Source organism: Antennarius striatus, chromosome 9 (genome assembly GCF_040054535.1).
Source record: "Antennarius striatus isolate MH-2024 chromosome 9, ASM4005453v1, whole genome shotgun sequence".
Lineage (NCBI taxonomy): Eukaryota > Metazoa > Chordata > Actinopteri > Lophiiformes > Antennariidae > Antennarius > Antennarius striatus.
The window spans coordinates 2,801,642-2,829,197 of NC_090784.1; the positions used below are offsets into that span (position 1 = coordinate 2,801,642).

The following is a 27,556-nucleotide window of genomic DNA, read 5'->3' on the forward strand; positions in this document are numbered from 1 at the left end:
GCGGATCACGCTGGCGGCACGGCGTAATGCTACAAACAGCATGATAGGAGGGAGCTATTTGGATATTTTGAAGCACATTTAAAGCAAAATTCACTACATGAATTGACTCAATATCAGCTACGAGTCTTGTGAACGTATTTACACACGTCCTTGGTGCTGGTACCAAAACTAAAGCACGACAGTGACTTTAGTTCAGCATAAACAGACATGCTAGCTGGTGCTAGCTGCTAACTTTGAAGCCCGTTTGACGTCTGGAAACATTAAGAAGTCAGGATGAACAGGAAGAAGGATAAAGGATTCGAGAGTCCACGGCCTTTTAAATTATAAGTATTTATTACTTACACGTCTGTGGTGAAGCTAAGTTAACGGTAGTTCAGTTTTAGCACGCCTCACTCATGTTGTGATTCTGTGTTTGCTTTACGACCCACCAGGTAGTTTGTATCAACAACATCAACTTCCAGAGGAAGTCCGTCATTGTGAGTACACAGATAACCTCCCTTATTTAAATAGTCCACTCAGAGACACATGATAATTACTCTCCCCTTGTATTGATTTCTACTTAAACTCATTCTCTGTGAGAAAATAACAGTTTGCAACTGCAGACTGCAGGCTCATTGTGATCATGGACCTCTGACTGCTGTCGTGCGTTTCTCACATGCATTTCAACACGTTAATAAATTATTTAATTTTTCCATACAGAAGTTTTTGAAATCACGATTTTGCCGCAACTTTTGCTTGAACTCCTTCGTGGGTTGGATAACGGGAGAGCTATCAGATTTTATGAGGCGGTCAGGATAACTGGATGGATCTATTGTTGTTTTCACCTTATCTAGATTTATGAGATAAAATTTTTGAAAGCATTTTTCATCACTGGGGCTTGTATTAGGTAAGAGCCATTGAATTCTATATTTGACATTGGAGTAAATGCCACATTTAGAGGTGGATCCATGACTTTTCCTCACTGTGTTGAACCTTGGATGTAGATCAGTATCATAATATTCCCATGTGCACAAATGTCACTGAGGAACACGCCATGTCATGTAAGGTGAATGACTGAACACATTACAACTGTTTTGTACCTGGATACAAGATTTGGTAAAATTCTCCATTCCATGACAGAGCTTTCAGAAACTGTTTTCGATTAAAAAATTATTGTTGGACATTGGAGGAGGAATGTGTTCTACTTTATTCTGTTGTAGCATTGAACTGAAATCACACTGAAACGGTCAGCTTCTTCCAACCGCTTCCTCTCTCATGCTTCTGTTAGGGCTATGTGGAACTGACCATTTTCCCTACGGTGGTCAACCTAAACAGGATCAAGCTCAACAGCAAACAGTGCCGAATCTACAGGGTCAGAGTAAATGAACTTGAAGCTCCTTTCATTTACAACGACCCCACGCTGGAGGTGTGCCACCATGAGTCCAAGCAGTGAGTAAACCAATGCAGCGCTGGGTGGCTTCTAACCAGCTGTGTTCGGGTGGACATTACTAAGAAACAGGAAACACATTTATGCAAATCTGACGGAGAAAACAGAATTTAGCAATCCACAGGGTGCATTCTAAATCATGATGCATTATAGCCAGATGGTGTTTAGCTACTTTAGTCGCTCACGGTGTCAGGGGATGAGACTGAGGGGATGGCTTGTTGATGATAATGTCCTTGTAATAACCTGTTCACAGAAGTAAAAACTGATGCATGACGCAGGAGGTGTTGAAGGTTTGGGTTAACTAAATCAATGCAGGTCAAGACTGGAGTTCTTGCTACCATCACAAGCAGAGCTTGAGAGAAGTCAGCGATACTCTTTATACACACTGGAGAGGTCTGCTTCAGTGGCTTTGGAGGCTGAATGTGGTCCATTGAAAGACCTTTGACACCTTTTGGCAAAACAATAAGGTGAATGAAAATTATTTCAGTGTGTTGATTAGTGTTTAATTGACCAAATAACTTCCGCTCTTCTTGTCCCGTTGGGGGTCGCCACAGCGTGACGTCCTTTTTCCATTCTAGACAAACGCTCATATTTGTCAAAAGTTTTTTATGCTGGATGCCCTTCCTGCCATAAACGTCTGTATTAATCCTGGTTTGGGACCGGTCTACAGTCGACACTGTCTTGCGCCCCCGTAAGGGATTGAACCCGGTGCCGCAGACTTGTGAAACATGAGCTCTGCCACTGTGCTACATCCCCTGCGTAGTTTTTGATCAACCAGACCAAAATAGGCATCCACTTATTTTATTTCAATGAAATTCCTAAAAAAAAATTCAGACTCACATTTCAGAAAAATGTCTGACAAAGTACAGAAATCTGCTTAAAACCATCACCCATAACCTACTGACTGGGTTAAACTCACGTAAATAGAGAACCCATCATGTTGTCCTCATCGGGTGTAAGACACTTGTATCTAATATATAGTAGTTGTGAACTATTTACCCGCATCTTTTTTTCATCCTAAATTATTATACGCTGTTAAAACCTTCCCATTCATTCGTTACTGCGTGTCTGTTGTGTTTTTTGTGACGTTTGTGTTCTCAGGAGGAACCTGAACTACTTCTCCAGCGCCTACACAGCAGCAGTGAGCGCTGTGGATCCTGATGCAGGACACGGTGAGCTGGTCATCAAAGTCCCCTCTGAGCTCTGGAAACAAGGAGATGGTAAGACTGGGAAAGACCACAGAATGTCATTAAGACACTGGGATCATTTGAACATTTACTAGTTTATATTAGATATCCATGCTTTCACTAGATTGTTCAGTGTCTTTGCTTTACAGATGAAACAGCTTCATAATATCACGTATTTTGAAGCGGTGTAGTCGCACGAGTTGGATCAGGTCTCTGACTAACAGCTCTTCTGTCTGTGTCTCCAGATTTGAAAGTCTTAAAGGTTTACATTGAGTTTTCATTGGACCAACCAAAAGGAGGTCTTCACTTCGTCGTTCCTGATGTGGAAGGCAGCATGGCAGAGAGGGGAGCTCACGTCTTCTCATTTGGATACCAGAACTCCACAAGGTCTACAGATAGTTCCTTCTTTTAGTTTTCAGTTAGAGAATGTGAAATGTAAAATTAAACCATGATGAATGCTCATAAATCCACACCAGAGTTTTCATGTCACCACCTATAGTGTTTGTCGGTGCGCTCGCTCTAAATGCATTCGTCCTCAGAGCTGAACAGGCGTCTTCCCTTCCCAGGTTCTGGTTCCCCTGTGTTGACTCCTACTCTGAACTCTGTACATGGAAGCTGGAATTCACCGTTGATGCTTCCATGGTGGCGGTCTCGGGTGGCGATCTGGTGGAGACCATCTACACACATGACATGAGGAAGAAGACGTTCCACTACGTGTTGCCCATCCCCACTGCTGCTCCCAACATCTCCCTTGCTGTGGGACCTTTTGAAATCCTTGTGGATCCCTACATGCATGAGGTGGGTCGAAGAAGGATGATTCTGTGTATAGAAAAGGATTCTATTTTAACTCTGCACTAACTAATCTGTCATTGTGGTAAATGGAATTCTGAATTGTACTCATAAATAGAAAATCTACCTGGTTTTATTTCATATAATCTTTTAATTTATTAATCTTCTAATTTTCATTCTGTGTTTCAGTACAAAGACAATAAATGCTTTCTATTGTAATGAACTAGTAATTTGTCCTTCAGTGTTTCCTCCCGTCCAACAAATGGCGGTCATTCTTAAAATAAGAATGATTGATGTGTTTTTTGTGTGTGCGTTTTTGTCAAAGAGGTTTTATGTAGACATCCTGTCCTGGTGATGTGTAATTTTTAGAAGTACACCCAGTAATTGTTCTGTTACAGTTACTGAGTTACAGTAGACACACATCAGCATCAAACCGCTGTTTAAATGAACCGCCCCTGAATATTCATCCTTTTTTGGGGTGATTTTGTTTTCTTTTTTTCTTCCTGAAGTCTTCAGATGAACAGATCTAACCTTCTTCGTCCTGTTTCCTGTCAGGTGACCCATTTCTGTCTGCCACAGCTGCTGCCGCTGCTCAAACACTCCATGTCTTACCTGCACGAGATTTTTGAGTTCTATGAGGAGATCCTGACCTGCCGCTACCCGTACTCCTGTTTCAAGACCGTGTTCGTGGACGAGGCCTACGTGCAAGTGTCCACCTACGCGTCCATGAGCATCTTCAGGTAAGGAAGGATTAGTGTGACCAGACGACTCGTACTACATTCATCATCCGACTCCGTCGTCACTCAGGTGGGTGTGTCTGTGTTTCAGCACCAACCTGCTCCACAGCGCTATGATCATCGACCAGACGCCGCTGACGCGCCGCTGCCTCGCCCAGGCCTTAGCTCAGCAGTTCTTTGGCTGCTTCATCTCCAGGATGTCCTGGTGAGTGTTGGCCTGTCCATCTGTCCGTCCGTCCGTCCGTCCACCCGTCCATCGAGCGTCTGGGATTTTTCAACTGCTTTATTTTTCACACTGCTTACATATAAATTTCAGAACACACTGATTAACATCCAGCATTTAAAAATCTTTTAATAAAGTCTGACATCACTACCAGCTGGGTTCTCTCTTTTCGTGTTGTGTGTCATTGAATTTCACTGACATGTTGACTCAGCGTATTGTCGCTATGGTTATAGACATCCTGGCTCATTGATTTCTGAGAGATGTGATATCTCGATAAGTTTATTCTACTGTGTCAAAAAAGTATAAGTTTTTACCCGTAAGTCTTTTTAAAAGGATGTCCATTTTCAAAAAGCACAAAGAGGTTGACGTTCACACTAAAGGCAATTTTATCATCAGACGTTTTGGTTTAAAGTGGTTAAATCTTGCAGCTACATATTGTCCAGTGATTTATTAACAGGAGGAGTCACGAGCAGGAACATTCAAGACGGCCCATTGTTTTTGCATTACAAAGGGTGAATAGGTTCAGAAGTTAATTTACTTGAAACGTATGGATTTTAATCATTGTTCTCTCCCTCCATGCCTTTTCTGTAAATTGTGTGTGTGTGTGTCTGTGTGTGTGTCTGTGTGTGTGTGTGTCCTGCTCCCTAACAGGGCCGATGAATGGGTGCTGAAGGGAATATCAGGTTACATTTACGGGCTCTACCTGAAGAAGACGTTTGGAGTGAATGAGTACCGGCACTGGATCAAAGAGGTAACGTCTGTTCATCCGACCTCCAGATTCCTGCAGTGACTCTCTGTTAGTTGGTTCCATCTCAACAGCATTCACAAACCGCCCTGATGTTGTTCAGGGTTAGGTGGTCAATCCATTGCCTGATGGACTGATCCTGTCCTGATGTGTCTTCCTGAATGCTGCTTTAAACTGTAGCTTCACACTTTAAATATAACCAGACTTTTTCTCATAATGCTAAAAATTAAATTAAAAAATAAAAAATTAAAGCTTACTCTCTCAGAATATTTCATAAAAATAACAACATGACCTGTGACTGTCAGACATTATTATGTCATTGAGGCCGGCAGGAACTGCTGCTCTTTGGGAAATTCCTAAGAATCTTCTCTGCTAGGAGAAACCTGAGCAGGACCACAGAGTTGATGGGTTTTCTTAAAAATGATAAATTCTGGAATGATTCATTGGTTAATCTCTTATTTATTGTCAGAAATGTAATACATGAAACTGATTCATCATTTCCTGTAAGTAAAATAGTCATACAGTGTCTGTCAGGTTGAACCTTGTTGGGTTTGGACATCTTATGTCAGCTCCAGTTCTAGAGATGTATTTATGGTTTTTATCGGTGTCTGGTCATTACGTCAGGCAGCTTTCACACATTATACGGGCAAAATATTTACAACCGATGTGAGCAATTACACATGGAACTGAAGAGAAACAATTGTTTGTTCCCAACTCGTCATAACATTACTTTAATTTTTCCAGGAGTTGGACAAGATTGTGGAATATGAGCTCAAAATGGGAGGTGTCCTGTTGCACCCGACCTTCAGTGGGGGCAAAGAGAAGGACAAGTAAGACTTCTGATTTCAACACACCTCACCAATTTAATCATGTTTTCTTCATTTTTAGCTTACCGAATTAAATTGAAAATAAATTCAGTTAAATTCATTAAATCCGAATTAAATCCGCTGTTCTCTTCAGTCCAACTCCCCACCTTCACTTTTCCATCAAGCATCCCCATACGCTGTCCTGGGAGTACTATAAGATGTTCCAGTGTAAGGCCCACCTGGTGATGAGGCTGATAGAAAACAGAATCAGCATGGAGTTCATGTTACAGGTACACCAGTATATTCTTACCTGTTGATGTTTATTAACTGGAGTGTACATTAACTCAAATGAGTTTAGTTATATCTGAGTTCTCTTGTCTGCTGCTCTCCATCGTCGGCAGGTTTTCAACAAGCTGCTGAGTCTGGCCAGCACAGCCTCATCACAGAAGTACCAGAGTCAGATGTGGAGTCAGATGCTCCTGTCGACTCACGCCTTCCTCAAATCCATCTCCAACGTCTCTGGAAAAGACATAGGGCCCCTCATCAAGCAGTGGGTGTATCCTCTGATCAGTTCACAGACTGTCTGTGTGGGATTGTTTATGAACTCTACGTAAGCTGACAGGACAGAAGAAAGGAGGGTTGTGTTTTAATACTAACATATCACTAGGACACAGGGATTAGGATGTCTTCTATTAAGACAAGAAGGACAATTAATTCCTGATATGTTCTAACTTCTCTCTTCTCAGTAAACGTTACTTTGGTGAAGAAAAATGCAGACAAATTAGATGCTCACGTATCAATTACTAATTGAGAAAAAGATTACTGCAATATTTTCAATCAATGCAGAATCATTACTGTACTTAAGAGTATCAGTATTTTATACGTCCATTTTTGAGACGTTTTAGTGGTGTTCTGACTCGACTCCACTGTGCTTCAAATTCATTCATTTTGCAACAAACAAACACAGTGGTAGAATGTATGAGGAGTGTTTCAAATAGTGTCTTACATTTCTTCTGCACTGTATTTAAAATCAGTTCTAACTGATGCTAAACAACCTGTAAGTCTGACAGGAGATTGTTCACCAGTTTAACAGCGGCGCCTCTGCAGGAACCCTTCTCGTTTGGCTGTTCATGCTTTCCCCAGCTGTCCGTTCCTCTCATCTGTTTTGGATCGTAACTCTTCATACTCAGAGACCAGAGCGCTGTTGTGAAATTCTTTGGTAGTTTTGCTTTCAACCGGAAGAGGAACGTGCTGGAGCTGGAGATCCGTCAGGACTACACGTCATCTGGAAGTCAGAAATACGTGGTGAGCATTGAGAACGTGACGGTTTGGAATGCTGCCATAGAAGTGTGTTGTTTTTACAGCAACATAAAAGCTCTAAGGAGAATTTATAAGTATAATCAAAGTAATAAGTTACAGACCTATTAGATTGTTGTGACTATATACCGTATATAATATATGTATAAAAAAAAAAAACACTGTTTACATGAAACAAGCATGTCATGCTTCAATAGTCGTTTTCTGTTTTCAAGTGTAAACAACGTATAAACGAATATTTATAATGATATTAGGGGTTCCATCTTTTTAAGGGGTTTAAGTGTTTAACAGTTATTGATGTTTTTTCGGCTTCAGGGACCGATCAAGGTGACAGTGCAGGAACTGGACGGATCCTTTAACCACACGCTGCAGATAGAGGAGAACAGCCTCAAGCACGACATCCCCTGTCACTCCAAGAGCAGACGGTACGGAAGCATCGAATTGCATATTAGATTTGAATTTCACTGAATTATTACATCATGTGTATTTACTATCCCTGTGACATGATTTGAAAGTGATATGTGTGTATAGACCACTCATACTTAATACAAAATATTAATATGACATGTTTATTTTTGTTAACTGTGGTTACTGGTAGAGTTAGCGGTGTGTTGGGTCATCAAAGATCATATACACTACATTTTCAGAAAATTTGAGGTATTTTTTATAGCGTATGACAGACACCCATTTAAAACAATGTGAAGATCATATATTTAATACTTAATTTTGTAAATAAACCTGTTGTTGCTTTAATGCCAATAAGATTGTTGGAAAAAAAAGGAAAAAAGACTTTGAAAGTTGTGGATTTTTCCCAAATCACTTGATGGGACCGTTCCATGTTCACACTCATTGGTTACAGTGGATCAAGTCATGATTGAGTTTGAAAGGTTCAGGATGGAGTGAACCCCACATGGGCCGGGGTTTCCCCCAGAATGTTTTCCAGACACTGAAAACAACCCTGAACAGATGACGTATTCCTGCCTACTCTCCTCATCTCTCTGTGTGTCTGATGTCTTTACTTCTTCTGCTCAGTGACCTTCTGCACGTCCTCATTCCACCACCATGTCTCCTTGTCCTTCCTCCTGCCTGTAGAACCCTTCCTAGCCGTCTCTCTCTCAGCCTTTGCTGTCGTTCTTCAGTCTTCTGGTAACTCTGACCATCTAGCTACTGCCTTCTTATCTAAACTCATACACAGCACAAGATGTTTCCTTTAGCTTCACTCTCATCTGGTTCTTGGCATCAGACCCCCGTCTGATGTTTCCCACCACCTTCTCTCCTGCCACTGCCATGCAGGCACTGATCTCGTTCATATTACACATCCTGTGTAAGACGTTGTCCACCTGTTTGCACCTTCCTCCACTCTGTAGCCCTCATTCTAGGTTCCTCTCTCTTTCTAAAACGTATTCACAACAATCAATTCCATTCTTTTAGAAAATCCACAACCGTCTTGTCATTCTGCATTTCTCTGCTTGACACCAAACCTTCCATCACATCCTCATCATCACAATTCCCTTCACCAGAACGTCCCCTGTAGTGTGCTCCAATCACAACTCTGTCTTTAACATTCCTGCTGTCACCTGACTTATGTTGGTAAATACACACACACACACACATGCGTTGATGAAGGATGTTGATATGCAATACACTGTGTAACACCATCAGGCGGTGATGATGTGTAGCTTATTTTTTGGCATATTACATTTTGCTGTACAGACTAAATACAGACTAAAGATTCAGGTACATTTAAAAAAGATGCTCATGGTTATAAGTTCAAGTATGAAGTAGCGTCACTTTGAACTGTATTAAAATGGACAAATTGTAAATCGCTGTAATTGGTTTTACACAAAATAAAGTGATGCTTTTTTAAATCAAACATTTAAAAAACTTTCATGTTTAACTGCGGCATTTTTGGGGAATGCTGTAGAAGAAACAAAGAGTTGGGCACTGAACCATGTGACAGTAAAGTGTTTTCATTTTCAAGTGTTCTGTTGATTTGTTTCCCCAGAAACAAGAAAAAAAAGATCCCCCTGATGAACGGAGAAGAAGTTGACATGGATTTATCAGCCATGGAGTAAGAGTTCACTACTGTCTCCAGAACAAGTCAATCACAATTATTATACACTAGTTTCACAGAAACATTCATCTCTCCTAAAGCTGCATCACATATAACTAATTTAACTTCCAGCGGAAACAGAAATGGTGAATGAAGTGTCTTGAGCATCGTAGTGACAGTGTTTGGCTCCATTGCTTCTCCCACACATCTTCAGTCGTGTTATCAGTTCCATCGTGGTCCATGCATGTGACCAGCTGATGCTTCACCTGTCTGTGGGTCAGTGTCTCAATCTCCTGTTGTCTGCAGCGCCGATTCCCCCCTCCTGTGGATTCGGATTGACCCGGACATGTCTATTCTAAGGAAAGTGGAGTTTGAGCAGGCTGACTTCATGTGGCAGTATCAGCTTCGCTACGAGAGAGACGTCGTCGCTCAGGTGTGCTCGCAGCAGGAGTTCTTGTCGCATTACTGGTGTTTGTTTTTGAACATTTGGAAAACAAGTTGTTTTCTACGTTTTTCTCTGTTCCACACGTGCATGAGGACTTGACTCCCCAGGCCAGCAGGTGGTGCTAACCTGCATTCTGCCGTTTAAAAGGAAAAAAACAGAACTCTTGGAACTACTGTACCAGTATGCAAACTATCATAATAATACATAGATTAGTTTTTTCATCTATCCAGACAATCTCAGTAGGTTTTTAGCAGCTCTATTCCAGATGACCAACACCTTTTGAAAATATTAATGCATTGGATAACGTTCCCTTCTTTACTGCTGTTTTTCCTCACTATCCTACGGTCCTTTTAAACATACTGGCTTATTTTAAGACAGTGTTTTTTGTTTTTCCTCAAATCAATAATTTCACTCTAAATTGATTTTAAATTACTTAATTATTTTAAAATCTCTCACCTTTGGGGGGATAAAAGCTTCTTTTTTTAGTTATTGTACTCCTAAACTATTAAAATGAATGAAGGTAAGGGACAACTTGACTTGGAGTTAATTCAAATGATAAACATATTATTGGAAATGAAATAAAAATAAAAATAATATGCACCGTACTTACAACATTTTTAACATCCCAGATAGAAGTACTTTAATGTAGCATCAAATGAAAACACTTGTATTAAATACAATTACGTCTCATTTGTACTGAGCCATAATATCTGATGAATTGTGGTTGGTTACTTTGTGCCTCTGACCCTGTTCCGGTAGGAGGAGGCCATCTCAGCGCTGGAAAAGTTCCCGACTCCCGCTTCCAGACTGGCTCTGACTGACATTTTGGAGCAAGAACAGTGTTTCTACAAAGTCCGCATGCAGGCCTGCTTCTGTCTGGCGCAGGTTTGTTTCTCCGTCACTGAACGACTGTTTCAGCCTGAACATGAACCTGATGATCTTCAGCTCCATCCGTCTCCTGCCACCTCCCCGGGGCCGGGGTCGATTCACACAGGCGACAGTCTGAGCAGGGAAGCCAGACTTCCCTCTCCCCCAACACCTCCTGCAGCTCCTCCTGGGGGGGATTCCGAGGCCTTCTCCCGGTGGGTCATGACTGGAACGCCTCCCCAGTGAGGGGGAGAGAGGGTGAATCTGTATCCCCTTATGACCAGAATTTCTATTTTTACAATCTGTTACCTTCCATCGATGATGTGGGTGAAGGTGTGTGAAGATCCGAGCCAACGGGGCCCCCCAACTGTTTGACCCTGGGGAGTCCTGACCTTCATGGGGTGGATAATCCTCCTCTGTGGCTGCAGGAAATTGTCGATTCTCTGGATTTAGCCCGTTCAAACTTTAATCTCGGTGGTTTTCTCCTAATTGGGTTCTGCCTGAACCAATATTTTGACAGCATTGTAAACCGGGGGGCGGTTGAAATGGCAGCCCCACACTATTTTTCATTAATTTGCTGTTTTTGGCAAGGACCCCCCCCCCCCTCCAACAGACTCATCATAATGGCTTTTGTTATATACTAAACACACAACCATAGGCTGTTATGTAAAGAGAAATAAACAAATGCACTCACATACCCGCATTGACCACAAAGGGAAACATGGCAGACTTCAGCTCTGGGATGGATTTCACTACATTATTAATGTTCGGCATCTTCGGCATCTATACTCTTGTTATTGTTAATAAATGTGGGAAGTAAGAAGGAAGAGTGGGGCCAGAAACGGGGGGCATTTGGGGGAGGATATAAAGCTGACAAAAGCATGCACATGTAGTCCAATGCAAAAAAAAAATCTTTTCATCAGTGCACACACACACACACACAAAAACATTCCAGTGGCCTGTCCACCTTTATTTATCTTACCAAATGACAACATCCTGAGTCAGTGACCCTTAGCCCCACATTACTACATTAACATAACCCCCCCCAATATCCTGTTGAAGCCAAACCTCACTGGAGCCACTGGTCTGCATACCTGTGGAAAGCTCATGTGTTTCTCCACCGAACATATAACATCCCCTGTAGAATGGACAGAAAGAATGCTGCTGTATAAGTCACCACTCTCCTGACATGTCATATGTTCACTATCTGCAGCTTGTTGGAGCGCCGTCTGGATCCAAATGTGATGTTTATGTCCCACAAAGCGGTGATGGACTGTAATTGTCAGTGTTTGTGTGTCCGTCCGTCTTCCAAATATCTTCACAACCGTTGCAGAGATAAAGATGAAACAAAAAACACATTACTCGGGCATCAAAGGGGATTAAAATGAGATAATGACCCTGACCTTGAGAAAACTAGGTCAAGGTCAACTTTTGTATTTTTTTTTGCACGTCTCAGGAACCGGATAAGATAGAAAGACGAAAGCAAAGACGTTATATTCAGGGAGGATAGGGGATGACAATTAGATCACAACCTTGACTTTGAAAAACTAGGTCATGGTCAAGTTTTCACTTTTATACCTTTTTTGGGTGCACATCTCTGAAACCTGATGAGATACAATCACAAAACAAAAAGAAACATTTTCAGGAAGCCAGAGGCACAAAAAGATATAGGTCAGGGTAAAATGTTGAATTAAGGGGTGTCACGGGATGTACAGTCTCTGACTGCCTTGTAACATCCTGTTTACATCGTTGCAGACATGTGTCGTGTTTGTGTTGCTGTTGTTTGACTATTGTGACAACAGCTTATGGATCTGTAAACTTTGCAGATAGCCAACGCCATGGTCAGCACGTGGCAAGGTCCTCCAGCGATGAAGTCCCTGTTCACCCGGATGTTCTGCTGTAAGAGCTGCCCCAACATCGTCAAGACCAACAACTTCATCAACTTCCAGAGTTACTTCCTACAAAAGGTGAATCAGCCAGACGAAACACAATCCGAGACCCTTAATATGAATTACAATTGTATGTTCTGTCCACCAGAGAGCTCTGACAATTTTCTCTACAGCTGTGAAGTATTCTACTGAGCGTCCTTACCCTAACTGTTAACGCATGTCAATGTTAAAACATTAATGATAGTTATGTTTACAGGATCTTTGCTGTTCAAATATTTGTATAATTTTAATAATCCCAGTATTGACAAAAGTTTGAGGCGTGTTGTAAAATTCATCTGTCAAATTGTGTTTCTTGTCCTAAATCAAATAACAATTCCTCTTTTTGTCTTGGATTTCCTCATCAGACGATGCCCGTTGCCATGGCGCTACTCAGAGATGTCCAGAACCTCTGTCCTAAAGATGTCCTCAACTTCATCCTTGACCTGATCAAATATAACGACAACCGTAAAAACAAAGTAAAAACACTTTCCTTTGTCATGGCAACTTTTATAGACTTAATCGTAAGCTTTACCTTGAACCCTCTAATGATCCTGACGGATGAGTGTTGATTTTTGAGTATTTTTGTGAATGATAAGAATAATGATGAACAATTTCTTTGGTTACTCACGGTAACACGTGTTGCACTAATATTTTGTTCGACTGCTCTCATCTTTTATTACAGCACGCATTCGCTGTGGCATCATTTCAATGAGATTTTGCAGCTTCACCACATTTATTTCTGTTTATATTTAATTTTCACATGAATCTTTTTGATGACAATAGTTGAGTAAAAATGCAGCGTCAAAATTCTCCAGCACATCTGGAAGGTTTTCAGTGAAATAAGCTCTGGGCTCTGGTGGTTCAGCCGTGTGTGGAGACCATGTCTCAACTGCCTGAACCACACACTCAGATTTAGAGCCACATGAGTCGTGGCATCTTGGAATATGCACTGGTGTGTGTGTGTGTGTGTGTGTGTGTGTGTGTGTGTGTGTGTGTGTGTGTGTGTGTGTGTGTGTGTGTGTGTGTGTGTGTGTGTGTGTGTGTGTGTGTGTGTGTGTGTGTGTGTGTGTGTGTGTGTGTGTGTGTGTGTGTGTGTGTGTGTGTGTGTGTGTACACAGTGGTGTGAAAGTGTTTACCCCCTTTCTGATTTATGTTTTTACATGTTGGTCACACTTAAATGTTTCAGGTCATGAAACAAATGAAAGTATTAGTCAATGTCAACACAAGTAAACAGAAAAAGAGTTTTTAAATGAAGACTTTTATTATTGAGGAAAAAACAAATTCACCCTTTGTGAAAAACCTAAGAGCTGCTAGGGCTGCTCTCAGCAGCAACAACGATCAAGAGTTTGTTTTGATTTTGATGAGTCTCTGGTCCACTCGTCTCTGCAGTTTTATTGTAATTCAGCCACATTGGAGGGTTTTTGGAGGATGAACCACTTTTTTTAAGGTCATGTCACAGCATCACCAAAGGATTCAGGTCAGAACTTTAAAGAGGACGGTCCAAAGTCTTCTTTTTGTCATTCAGCCGTCCAGAGAATCCAAGTTCTCTTCAGCTCGAGGTCGCAAACTGATGACAGCAGAATTTATGGTTCCATTTATAACAGAAAGTCTTTCGGGTCCTGAAGCAGCAAAACAGCTCCAGGCCATCGAACTACCACCACCATATTTCACTGCTGGTAAAATATTGTTTGTTTGTTTGTTTTTTTGAATTTTTACTTTCACACCAAATGTAATGGAACGCATCTTCCAAAAATTTCAGCTTTTGTCTCATTAGTCCAAAGAGTAGTTTCCCATCATCAAGATGTTTTTGGCAAAACTAAGATGAGCTTTACAGTTTACGTGAATATTGGGACAAAGAGACAACATTTTTCTAAAAGATTTTTCTAAATATGGTACAGTAATTTGACACATTCACATCTGACAAATATCAAAAAAAAAAAAATCAGAAATGGGACAAACACTTCTTCACACCACTGTATATATCATTTGTAGGAGAGACAGCTTATTCAGTCTTTGCTTTTCTTGTTCGTCTCTCCTACAGTTTTCTGATAACTACTACCGTGCCGATCTGATTCGAGCGCTCACCAACTCTCTGACTCCAGCCTTCAGCATCAACAATGAGGTGCGGACAGTGGACAATTTAAACGGGGACGTCCGTCTCATCTTGGAAGAGATTACACGATTCCTCAATATGGAGAAACTGTTACCGAGCTTCAGAAACACCATCACTGTCAGGTGAATAGCAGAATGTGTGTTTAACAGCTGAACCATAAAACTTGTGTCCGTCCTCGCTGCTCGTCTTCCTAGTTTTACAAGACAAAATAAGTAGAACCGTTGGTTTGTTTTTTGCTCTACAGCAGAGACAAAGATTCACCCAAATCAGTCCTGCTAATGGAGTCAACTCATCCAAGTCTTATTATAGTGGATATATGCAATTTCCTCCGGGATTAATAAAGTATCTATCTATCTATCTATCTATCTATCTATCTATCTATCTATCTATCTATCTATCTATCTATCTATCTATCTATCTATCTATCTATCTATCTATCTATCTATCTATCTATCTATCTATCTATCTATCTATCTATCTATCTATCTATCTATCTATCTATCTATCTATCTATCTATCTATCTATCTATCTATCTATCTATCTATCTATCTTTAAACCAAAGTGTACTTCTGTAGATTCTGCCACAGGCAATAAACCTGTGAACTCTATCGGTCACATGTGTTTGGTAGTTTATGGGTTATCAATAATAATAATAAAATATTTAAATGCTAAATTTACTTAAATGCTGTTTTGGATATATTTTCATCTTACTAGTTCTTACCTCCACTTAATCTGAATCATCTAAGCTACATATTAGCAGCAGTTCCTCATCTCCTCAAATCCTGATTATGATATGATTACAGATACAAGTATGTACAGTGATAGAACACAGGTGCCGTATGCAGGGGTATTTTCATTTTAATTAGTCAATTTTTTGTGTGTGATATTTTGTATTTTCAAAATAAAAACAAAATAAATTGTTGATGATGTCTGTGGAGGTTCTCACTGATCCAGGTTGGCAAAGTGGTGATCCTTTGTCTTTCCTCTGTCGTCTTCCTCCAGTTGTCTGAGAGCAATTCGTCAGCTTCAGAAAAACGGTCACATCCCCAGTGACGCGTCGCTCTTCAAGTCATACGCAGAGTATGGACACTTTGTAGATGTACGCATCGCTGCGGTGGAGGCTCTGGTGGACTACACCAGAGGTAGGACAAGACTGCTGGGTCATATTTCTGAGCAATATTTGCTTTCACCTGAAAATAATTCATCTAGTTCACAATGGAACTGTGAATAGTTGTACACATTTTTGTTTTTGTAACTTCTGTATCTTGAAGTAGGTTTTGGAATATACAGGTAGTCGCCGACTTACGACCGCGATTGGGACCGACAGATCGGTCGTAACTCGACTTGGTCGTAAATCGACTCTTTATTCCAGCAGCGCTGGTTCTTGGCTGGGGGTCGTCCGGATCGTCAGCTGGGGCAGCGTGTGGGTTGGTGGGAGCGGGAGACGATCTTTTCATAATCATTGTGAGCTTTGTCTGAATTGTTCGTTTCTTTTTCTCCTCATAAATTTCACGATATGGGCGGAAAGCGTCGTTTGCCATCCGTTCAATCCTTGCAAATGTTTCTATGTTCTATGTCCATTTCTTCAAAGTGTGCACGGAGTTTATCTAACAGGGAAAAGCCTTCTGACAAGCCTTTGGTGGTGAACATTTTTTCTGTTTCCTCCTCTTCTTTCTCTGCTTCTCTTCTCTCTTCTTCTTCCACTCTTTCTTCTTCCAGCGCGATCAGTTCTTCATACAGCGCAATCATTTGTAAGTTCTCCAAGGAGAGGTTTTTTGCCAGTTTCACTATTTTCTCCCGAATATGATCAAGTTCTTCGTCACTTTCAAATCCAGCAGAAGAGTTCACGTAACGCTTGACAGTTTTTCCATACGCCATTCATACATTTCTCCGTCACAGCCTCCTAAGCAGCCCAGCCCATCAGTAGTGGGCTGGGCTATTGATCTCAGTGTTACTGAACAGCGTGTGTGCGCCGTGGTGACTGAAGAGAGCGCGGGAGCCTCAGAGCGTGAGTACTGTGGCTGGAGGGAATGCCCGCGTTACCCGGACATTGTGGTCGTAAAGTCGGTCGGTCGTAAGTTGCACAGGTCGTAAGTCGGCGACTACCTGTAATCTAGTTTTTGTACTTCTATTCCATTACATTTTCCACCTCAGTTAGTTACTTTTATGACCTCTGCACACTGGACAGCTAACTATGTTGAATACTAAGGAATGAACTTGATTGTGTGGGTTGTTATGTAGCTACAGTCATAGTAAATAAATCACTTGAAAAAACAAAAAGTCATTTAAGTATTACTACATCATTTCATACATTTAATGTATTGAGTACTGATCACAGGCCCTAGTGATTTTTTTAAATTAATATACTTCTGTGTCTTGTCCTTTTTGGACTTTTTTTGTCCTACAGTTGAAAGAAGTTCAGCAGAGCTGCAGTGGCTGCTCAACATGGTCCAGAATGACCCCTCACATTACATCAGGTCAGTTTACATTCAACACGTCCTTTAAAGAAACGGAAATGCAGCTAGAACACTAAAAAAGACATGAGTAAAGGTCTGTGGCAGGATTTGAAGTGGGAGCTAGCAGCAGGAGCCAGAGTAGATCCAGGTAAAACATGTCATTGATGAACTGAAGGTTGTTGCTACATAGAAGCAGGTAGTGAATATGACGCTATGTGAAATTAACCTTTTTGCATCAAACAATAATATTCTTAATAACTGCAATTGTCACATTTTAATTCCAATCAGAGGAAATAATTTCAGTGAAACACAAGTGGACAAAGCCAATATTTGATATTTTGGTCAAAGATGATATCTGGCAGTCAGAATAAGATAAATCAAGTAGGTATTTGTGTTTCCCTCCCTTGGCTGTGAAGAAAATAATCCCCTTAACGTATTTCTGTAAATTGTGTTTACCATTAGCTCTGCCCTTACCTGTGAAAACAACTGTGAGTACATAGAGGACATTTTTTAAATCATTAGATTACCGTCTGTCAGAACTGGTTGAAAACTGAGAGCTCATCAGTAATTACAGTAGTTGGTATGTCAGCACACTACTGCCTCTGTGTCATGAACCAGTGTGCAGAAATAACTAATATGGACACATATCCTTGTATTTGCTTGTGTTTGTTGTGTGTTTTTCATCCAATCAGACATGAGATCCTTGGGTTGCTCTGTAAAAATCCTCCATTCACAAAGACGGCGGACTCTTCTTTGTGTAATGAAGCTCTGGTAGACCAGCTGTGGAAGCTCATGAACTCAGGTGAAACATTCACGCTCTGCTGGGGATCATGAAGTTTTTGCTAGGGGTGTATTTCATAAGTGTTTTCAGTTGACACAGATAACCCCACCATTATCTCCTAATGATATTCTGACTTTTTGTATTTTGAAAAACATTATTGGACACACACCAATTTAGACCCAGCCGAGGCTGAGTAATCCTCATGATATAAACATGTTTGAATATCTCATAGCTCTTTTTAAATTTGTTGTTAAAGTTTTCGCCCCGTCTCTCGTAACCCTCATCAAACATGTGTTCTTGTAAACTATTGAAACAGCAATGAAGCTGAATTCTAGCGAGTGCCTAGTCTTAAGAGTCATTTTTTATAAATAAATAAGCATTAAGTAAGTTATGTGCGGAGTAAAAGACCAGTAGGGTTGTGTGTCAGTAGACAACATACGTAGTTTCACTGTTTATGACAACACAGGGTTAACGTTTGATTTCCTGCGCTACTGCAAGACAAGTGATAAACTGTTTTAACCTAATTATAGGAAACTGTGATGTGGAAAAAAATACTGCACTGGACATCCTGAACATAAAGCCTATTTATCTAGCAGGTGGAGGATTAAACTCACTGAATAAACCACAGCCACAGAGATACAGTATACATGCTTATTATAAATTAAGAACTGATTGGGATTTTTTGGAAGTTGATGAAGTGTCACAAAACATAATACCATAATTTTTTATTATTTTTTTTTCACTTACAGCAATTCCAGTTTATTAAGACATTCACGCAATGGTTAGGGAGGGTCCAGAATGAGCTGAAGGCAAAACCACATCAATAAAATATGGCCAACCAGTGGGGAATCTGATGGTTAAAGGTAGTTAAAAAGTCTAGTACAATTAACAGTCAAATAAAAAGCAGGTGAATCTATAGCATAACATGACAAATGCCTCTATGCCACACATTGTACATATGTCAGCATAACATAGTTTGCAGACTTAATATAGCATTTGTACCCTTTAGTCCACAAATAAGTTACGAAGAACATCAAATACACACACCTTAACTGAACATGGAAAGAAGTACCTGATAATGATATCTATGTTTAAGAGCCCATGGCTTTGCAGCTGCAACTGTCCAGTTATAGGTTAGAACCTATAACTGTCCATGAGGGACCAACATAGAAACGTCATTTTTAACACATACCAAAATTCTGAGCCAAGGTTTATCATTGAGAAGTTCATTTCCCCTCAAATAATACATACAAGCACAATGCCAGTGGACGGTCACCATCACTACATTTAAAAAAAGGAAATCTCTGAGTTCAAATCAGATCGGCCACATTCATGGGCATCTCCTCCACGATTGTATTGTAAAACCTCTCAATGTCCCTCAGAATCTTCTTGTTGTTCGCAACTCCTTTTCTGCCGAAATGGCCCCCGCAACCGATTCTGTGAAGGTAGTTTTCTTGGTTGGTGGGAAGGTCGTAGTTGATGACCAGGGAAACCTGCTGCTCGTTGATCCCACGCACCAGAAGATCAGTTGTGATCAACACTCTGCTGGATCCAGACCTGAACTCCCTCATGATGACGTCGCGCTCCTTCTGGTCCATATCACCGTGCAGAGCGGAGATGGTGAAGTCTCTGGCGTGCATCTTGTCGGTCAGCCAGTCCACTTTTCTCCTGGTGTTGAGGAAGATGACGGCCTGAGTGATGGTCAGTGTTTCATACAGATCACACAGGGTGTACAGCTTCCACTTCTCTTGCTCGACGTTAATGTAGAACTGCTTGATACCCTCCAGTGTAAGCTCTTCCTTCTTCACCAAGATGCAAATGGATTCTCGCATGAACTTCTTGGTCACTTCCAACACCTCTGCAGGCATGGTAGCGGACAACAGCACCACTTGAATATTTTTGCTCAGTTTCTGGAAGATCTCGTATATCTGATCTTTGAACCCTTGACTCAACATCTCATCGGCTTCCTCCAGAACAAACATCTTGATATATTTTGGGCACAGGTGTCCTAAGGTCAGCGTGTCAAACACAGGTCCTGATGTTCCCACCACTATGTGAGGAACCTCAGCCTGCAACTTTTGTATTTCGGAACGGAGATTGGTCCCCCCAATACAGGCGTGGCAGACTGCCCCCATGTAGTCGCCAAACGCCAGAATGACCTTCTGGATCTGTTGAGTCAGCTCTCTGGTGGGTGCCAACACGAGAGCTTGAGTCTCCTTCCACTCAATATCCTGCTGCTGTAAGATGGAGATGGTAAACGTGGCCGTCTTGCCAGTGCCGGACTGTGCCTGGGCAATGATGTCATAGCCTTTGATGCAACGAATGATCGCCCTTTGTTGAATGGCAGATGGCTTTTCAAAACCATATGCACAAATTCCCCTGGGAAGTCTCAATAAGGTTCATATCATCAAAATTATCTGTTATATCGGTCCAGTTGTCCTCGATGGCAACATCAGACTCAGTTGCATCTGAGACCCCGTGGTTCTGATCTTTACAATCAGCAGAATCACAAGACATGTCTGTTCCACGCTTTGGCATGCGACTAAAAGATCACAGATGGCAATGCTAACTGGCTTCATGCAGTCGGGGTGCTTTCGTCCTTTGAGCATTTAAGCTAACGGCCCACTCTCAGACGCTAGCCTTTAAACTTTGATCACACGCTTTGATCACCATCTACTACAATCAAAGCCATACCAAATTACTGATTACTAAAATTACATATTACTAAAAAAAATGTTAAAATTCATCCTTTATTTTATCCTTTATTTATCTGCAGTTATTTTGCAGTTATCAATACCATACATTACCATAATTTTAAAGCGTATTGATATTTTATTCTATCTTAATTTTAAGAGATATAAATACATAGCCCCGCGGTACACTGGCGTCGTGCCCGGAGCGTCCCCCGCCTCACGCCCTGAGACTGCCGGGATTGGCACCGGCTCCCCGCGACCTGCGTTAGCGGATTAAGCGGGTTGGAAGATGAATGAATGAATGAATGAATAAATACATTCACCAATGCAAAGGTTCTAATATTTACCTGTTAAGAGGAATGTGTCGTACATTTTAATTTATGTGAAGGCTTTGTGATTGTAGGGGAAGGATTCGCAATAATTTTTCTCTGCATGTCAGCAGTCAGAACAATATCCACATAAACAAGACAAAAGCAAATGAATTAAATCTCTGGCAAACAAACTCTGATGCTGAGTGAATGCAATTCAAAACAAGGAAGTAATAAAACAATAAAATAAACAAATATATACAGTATTTTCTACACTATAAAACGCACTGAATTAAAGGGTGCACCTTCAATGAATGGCCTATTCAAAAAATTAAGTATATAAGGCGCACTGTCGGTTTTTGAGAAAATTAAAAGCTTTTGGGTGCGCTTTATAGGGCAGAAAATACTGTACTAAAAATGATAATTTAAATGTTAATAATTAAAATAATAGAATAATTGCATTAAACTTTTGTTTTAGTTGTATTCTGGATTACCTCAAGACCCTTATTAGTAAACTAGATTCTTAACATTAGAATCCTCTCAAATCAGCCTGTCTATTTGGCATCAGCCTGTTGAACTCCTGCTAGCTGGAATGGGCACAGCCATTTGGTGAGGCGCCGTAGTCGAACTCATTGACGTCAGTTCATTTGGTCAAATCCCAGGCCACTCTTCTGGACTGACCTCATTCTAAATGTATAAGGAGCATGTCACCTCTCCAAACTCAACACTGCACTTCCTTGGCCACCCAGCCAATCACATGCCAAATTAAAAGTTGGAATGACAGTTCTGAGCTGATGGAATTTGAGACGGACTGACAGAGATCCTTTCCAAAAGAGTTTTGGGTTAGACCAGGTGTATACACGTTACAGCCATTATTCCATCCCAAAGTCTGTCCGTGACGGTGCAGCTAATCTCTATTTCATCATGGAACAGGAATTCAGCCAGGACTTTGAACTATGGGTAATATGCCCAGGCTGAAGACGTGTACGTGGCCAATGTTCCATTGCAATGAAGGCACCAATCGCCACAGACAAGAAATAAACCTAGTGTGACTGATGTTTAACAGTACAGACTGCAACTGGCATAACAGCTGCTTCTATTGACGTGTAGAGGACACAGGAAGTCACATTGTCCATCAAACTGTGTGCATAACATTTGAAAATGATTTGTTCTGACTTAAAATGATGAAGTTGAGGCAGACCTTATTTATCTAATGTGCGAATAGTTCACAGCAGGTAATGCTTTTACAAACATTTATAACAGTCTTGATCAAGTACAGTAAGTCTATATCACCCCAAAACACAGCATGGAATTCACTGGAATTCACACATTCTTTGCGGGGCCCTTCAGGTGCTTATTTGTTCAGTGTGATTATTTTATCAGTTTAATGTAACGTTGCTGTTCATTCATCTCTTTTAGAGGTTGTGTTATTTCCACATCAGCACAAACTTGGTCTTTCCAGGTTTGGCAGCATCTGTGTGTTTTCTAACTGAGAATCTATTCAGTGAGAAAACAGCATCCAGAACTCCAGTGGATGTGTTTTCTTCCACCACTAGACTCTTCTTTAACCTTCTGCTCAGGTCTCTGTCACTCTTGTCCGTTGTCGTGGCTTCGATCTCAGACTAAACTGATTCTTTTTGTGCCAACCACGAGACGAAGCTCAAAGTTCGGTGCTGTTGTTCACAGATAGAATGAATTATTTTTGGGTTGGTAACTAAGAGCGTGTTTGAGCTGAAATAATGGCCTGCCTGTCTGTTCCCTCCATTAGTATCTTTTTGTTTTCTCCACCTCAGACCTGGAAAGGGTCGAGGTCTCGGTTTTGGTTCTGTGCCTCTACCATAGGGTCTCACTGCGAGGCTCTATTGTGTCCTCAGATTTCATAATTTCTGTCTTCCAGGGGGTCCAATGTGTCTTTCAACTATCAACAGTTCTGCCAAACCAAACACACACTATGTGAAAAGCCAGTGCGAGTGCACTGCATGTTAACCATTCCATATCCGCCATTGGCTCTCATTGCATGTGTTATTTAACTTACTAACTTATAAACTTGATGGATGAGGAAAACTATTGATGACAACTATTTCCATGAGGCTTTTGTCGGTCAATATGGGAGGCTGCAGGAAAGCCAGTTTAAATAACAAATGACCAGAGTGCAGTAACTTTAAATGCTATGTTTTAAAAGTATGTTGGTTGTTTTATTCGTCTTCCCCCTGAACCCACAGCCCCCCCACACATTAAACACAAACATTCACAAGGATGATGTTTCACTGCCTGAAGGTCAGTCCACTAAGAACAGAATCGCTGAGTTCTTTGTGCTGCTTTGAGCCACAGTTAACCTTGTGACGCTACAGTCCAGGCCTCCATGCAAGGCGCCTGATCTTTAGATTGTGAGCTTCAACACAGCGCCACTCAGACGACTCATATTTTAATGCATTGTTCTCTTATACATGTGTTTATTCTGCGAGACTATCCAACAAACGTGTGGTTACATCCCGCGAAGCAGTGATGTATTATAATTGTCAGTGTTTGTGTGTTCATCTGTCCGTTCATCCACCAAATATCTTCACAACGGTTGCAGATAGAAAGATGAAACAAAAAGCACATTAGTCGGGTAGCAAAGGGGATGAAAATGAGATGATGACCTTGACCTGGAAGCAACTCGGTCAAGGTCAAATTTCAACTTTCGTACTCATCGTGGATTTTTGGAAGCCAGTCACATGATACCGTATGCGCATTCTATTGGCTGTTGCATCACATTCCGTGAGTCTCGGACTTCCGTGAGACAAGTGCTTTAAACAGTCTATCAGAGTGTGGGAAAAGGTAATACAGATAAAAGGTGGTTTAATATTAGTTTAAATTACCGTAAATAACACGAAATAGTTTGTCTCTCTATCGCAGAATTCGTTAATCACGTGTGGTTCCACGAACGTATTGACCGCGAGGAACGACGACGCATTATGTACCTTTTTAGATACACATCTCTGAAACCCAATGAGATATAATCAATAAACAAAAAGCAACATTTTCATAAAGCCAGTCCTTTAGGTTATTATATTTTTGTTGTTAATGTCTTTATTTACACATTAGAACATATTTGTACTTCAATAGAGTAACACAATCGAGATCTTTCCTGTGAAGGAAAGATCTTCAGATTGTTTCTTCAGATTGTGGGATATCTCAGATCACAAGCATTACAAATCCATAACTGATTGATCAACATTCATTGGCATATTGCGTTGCATTGTGGGCAAAATTTCATTAAATTGAAGTAAAACAAGACAGCATTAGTATGTTTTGCTTTCACTTGTGATATATAAGCAGTACTCGCACACACACAAAGTTTTTTTTTGTGGCTTTTTTCTAGAAATATGTGCAAATACTTTAGCATCTAGCTCCATTCATTCCCATTCATTCATTTTGAGTTTCTTCTACATTTCAGTGCAGAAAGTGACCAGGGTGCAGAAGCACTTTCTCTGTATTCACTCTACTCCATCCTTGCTATTCTTGCTTTTATACGATTTCTGTCACAGAGTGTAATTGTTCAGGAGATGATTCGTTTTTCACCTGCCTGTCTTTTGTTTGGGGCCATCTTAGACCGTCGGTGAGGTGTGATGTGACGGAAGGAAGATTTCCAACTTGTTTTGTCCCTCCCACCTCGCCCCTCCCTTCCTTTTCTTCAGGCACCTCCCACGACTGGCGGCTGCGGTGTGACGCCGTGAACCTTTACTACACGTTGTTCGGTTTAACTCGACCGTCCTGCCTACCGCTGCCAGAACTGGGCCTGGTGCTCAACCTGAAGGAGAAGAAAGCCGTCCTGAACCCGACCATCAAGCCTGAGCTGGGGGTCGGCGGCGTCATAGACACGCCCGCCAGCATCGGCGTCCACGGTGTGGGCATGAGCTACGCAGCTGTGAGTGCACTGAGCTCATTCGTGTCAGTGTGAACGCAAAATTCACTTTATAAACTATATGTATAATCATTTCATGACAGATTGTGTTAACATTATGAACATTAACTCTGGCTTTTCGTCAAACCAACCATTTCCAGTTCCACTGGTTTCTGTGCCACTGGTGATGTCATCAGCAGCTGCTAGGGGGTCTGTGCTCCCTAGTCTTTGATTTAGTTTTTTTCAGATGACACACACACACTAACTATATAAAAGTGGTGTTATCTGAGCTCACATCTATGTCATCATGTCATGTGCTGCCAGTGGAGTTTGGCTGCTCCTTGTTCCCATGACATCATTGGGCCCTAAATGACTTTAAATAGCAGAATTATGGATAGAAAAATCTCTCACCACTTATTAGATCTGGATTCTCCTGACCTCCACGTCACAATAAATTCTCTGAAAATTCTGAAAAGTCAATTGTAGTTTTATTATTGTTGTGTGTGTGCGTGCCAGGTGGATGAGGAGCCGGATCCTATTTCGTTAGGAGTGTGTGGGGTTGGCCAGCCCCCCCAGGGCCTCAAGAGGAAGGCTGAGACTCCGCTGGGCTCTCCTCCAGAGCCGGGACAGGTCCTGCACCCACCAGACGATGACGGAAGAGGCGCGCGCTTCAAGATCAGGGTAACCAACAAAAAAGTAGGCATTTTGAGGGCCCCCTCTGAGGGGATGGGCCCACGGGGGTCACTCCTCTGAGCAGCAATCTCATCATTCACTGAGCACTCACACCACCAGCAGTTACATTTTTGTACAACAAGTTGACAGATACATTTTTTTATGTTAATACTTTTTATATACATTTTAAAACGGATTTTAAAATCTAATTAAAGACTAACTTTATAGTTTATTTTCAAGAAATATGAGTTTCTGTTCTTTGGTCGTTGTCGGTGTATGGAACTATTAATTGGGATGGTTTTTTTTGCTTGCCATTGTGTTACAGTTTTATTCAGATTAATGAATCATAAATTGTGCAGAAATCTTAAAGGTTTCTTGTGGACTTTTATTGTTAACTTGTCTTAAGTTGCTGTCCTGTTGTTTTCAGTTCAACACAATGGAGGATGAAGACATTGATATGGAGACTGTACACGACAGTCAGGCCTTCATCCACCATCATCTCAATCTGTTAGAGAGACCCTCAACACCAGGTGAGAACAGATGATGTAACAAGTGAGGAAACCCAGCCTGGTGCTGAACCCCTCTGACCTCTGATCTCTGCTTACTGCAGGTAAAGAGCCACCGTTAGTGGAACAGGCCATGCTCTCCATGCCCGCAACGCCGGTGCCGTCCTTTTCCAAAGAGACCGCCTCGCTGTCGGCTAAACACGGCAGTGATCACAGCCACCACCATCACCACCACCACCACGAGCACAAGAAGAAAAAGAAGAAGCACAAGCACAAACACAAGCACAAGCACAAGCACGACAGCAAGGACAAGGACAAGGACCGCGAGAGGGACGGCGCCCCCCTGTACAGCAACAGCCCGGCCAGCGGCAGGTCGCTGCGCTCGCCCTCCATGTCCGACTGACATGGGGAGGACAGGAAGTCCAGCCCGCTTAGATGATCTGCATATTCATGACTCAGTAGTGTTATCACCCAGAAAGACACGCTGGGGCTGGGGGGGGGGGGGGCAAAGTCCTCTAGTCCACCCATAAAGGGCAGCATTGAGACAGGAAGAAAGGAATTCTTTTAATGTCATTAGTGTAAGCCATCCAGAGGTGTCTCCACTGCTCACACACACACACACACACACACACACACATACACACACACACACACACACACACACACACACACACACACACACACACACACACACACACACACACACACGCTGTCTGAGGCATGCCACCACATACCCCTCTGTCCACAAACAGGCCAGCAGTCAGCCAGCCTGGCAGCCCCTCCCTCGGTGCAGACTCCACTCCGGTGCGCCCCATCCTCACAGCGGGCAGCTTCTGAGGGGCAGTTCTGTTTGGACTGAACCACTGCTGTCGTGAACATGGTGTAAATGATCTTTTTCCTGGTGAACCGGAGCGTTTCTTTGCGCCGTACGATTGAAATGCTGTGTTTTTTAGTCCCGTCTTTCTCCAAACTGTCACCATTTATTAAAGATGCTTTTGTATTCATGACTGTTTTCACTGGACTGAATCCAGCTTAACAAAGACCAGGTTTACTCTGGCACCGTTTCCTCTGCTTGATTGGGTGGTTTTAAACGGGGAAAAGTCCATGAAAATACATGTTTTCTGTTTCTATAACCACAGAGGTGTCAGAAATTTGACTCCGTGTGGCACAGAAAGGGTTCACACGTTCATCTGGTCTCACTTAAATAATATAAGTCTCAACATTCATATCAAGAACCTGGACGCTGGTTAATTTCTGACTTGAAGTGCGTCGTTCCTTTTGTAAAATGGTTTTAAAGTGGGACGACAAGCTAATGAAAATTAAGAACTGTCTTTTATATTGTAATTTTAGTTCAGGATTAGATAATTTTAGTTTCACCTGCAGCATTCCTGTACTGGTTCTGCCCTCTTCCCCCACCTCCAGGAGCTTCAGCTCAGCTGAACTGGACGCGTTAAAGTGTCTGCAGGTGTCAGTGTGAGTGTTTGTTTGTCCTTGTGTGGCCCTGCGATGAGCTGGCAACTCATATGGGGTGTACCCTCCATCTCGTCTGTAGCCAGCTGGGATCAGCTCCAGTATAACCAGTGACTTGTGTTTGGAAAAAAACAGATTAATGAATGA

General features: G+C 41.7%; 1 protein-coding gene and 1 pseudogene across 4 annotated transcripts; one reads left to right on the top strand and one right to left on the bottom strand.

Annotated features, from left to right (window-relative positions):
• On the top strand, window positions 1–26,959 carry taf2 (TAF2 RNA polymerase II, TATA box binding protein (TBP)-associated factor). 4 transcript variants are annotated; one of them, XM_068324296.1, is made up of 27 exons: window positions 1–323; window positions 422–476; window positions 1,268–1,428; window positions 2,528–2,646; window positions 2,859–3,000; window positions 3,180–3,411; window positions 3,958–4,142; window positions 4,231–4,344; window positions 5,014–5,113; window positions 5,852–5,937; window positions 6,068–6,203; window positions 6,315–6,469; window positions 7,104–7,218; window positions 7,546–7,655; window positions 9,236–9,301; window positions 9,590–9,716; window positions 10,488–10,613; window positions 12,422–12,562; window positions 12,889–12,999; window positions 14,565–14,758; window positions 15,640–15,779; window positions 17,045–17,114; window positions 17,786–17,895; window positions 24,556–24,785; window positions 25,278–25,457; window positions 25,861–25,963; window positions 26,044–26,959. In XM_068324296.1, the coding sequence occupies exons 1-27, from the start codon at window positions 274–276 to the stop codon at window positions 26,340–26,342; spliced, it is 3,657 nt and encodes a 1,218-aa protein (XP_068180397.1). In that variant the 5' UTR covers window positions 1–273; the 3' UTR covers window positions 26,343–26,959. The 4 variants fall into 4 exon arrangements, with proteins under 4 accessions (XP_068180397.1, XP_068180398.1, XP_068180400.1 ...); XM_068324297.1 differs by having other exon boundaries at window positions 25,278–25,442; XM_068324299.1 differs by lacking the exons at window positions 1–323; window positions 422–476 and adding exons at window positions 758–886; window positions 1,680–1,893 and having other exon boundaries at window positions 26,044–26,958.
• LOC137601835 (eukaryotic initiation factor 4A-II pseudogene) lies at window positions 19,185–20,502 on the bottom strand (annotated as a pseudogene).
• Window positions 26,960–27,556: the final 597 nt, after the last annotated feature.

Excerpts from the sequence above, each read along its gene's own strand:
- taf2 (XM_068324296.1), top strand. The coding sequence starts at position 274 with ATGAACAGGAAGAAGGATAAAGGATTCGAGAGTCCACGGCCTTTTAAA. Across the intron at positions 2,647-2,858 it reads GCTCTGGAAACAAGGAGATG|ATTTGAAAGTCTTAAAGGTT; the intron begins GTAAGACTGGGA and ends CTGTGTCTCCAG. Across the intron at positions 4,143-4,230 it reads GCGTCCATGAGCATCTTCAG|CACCAACCTGCTCCACAGCG; the intron begins GTAAGGAAGGAT and ends TCTGTGTTTCAG.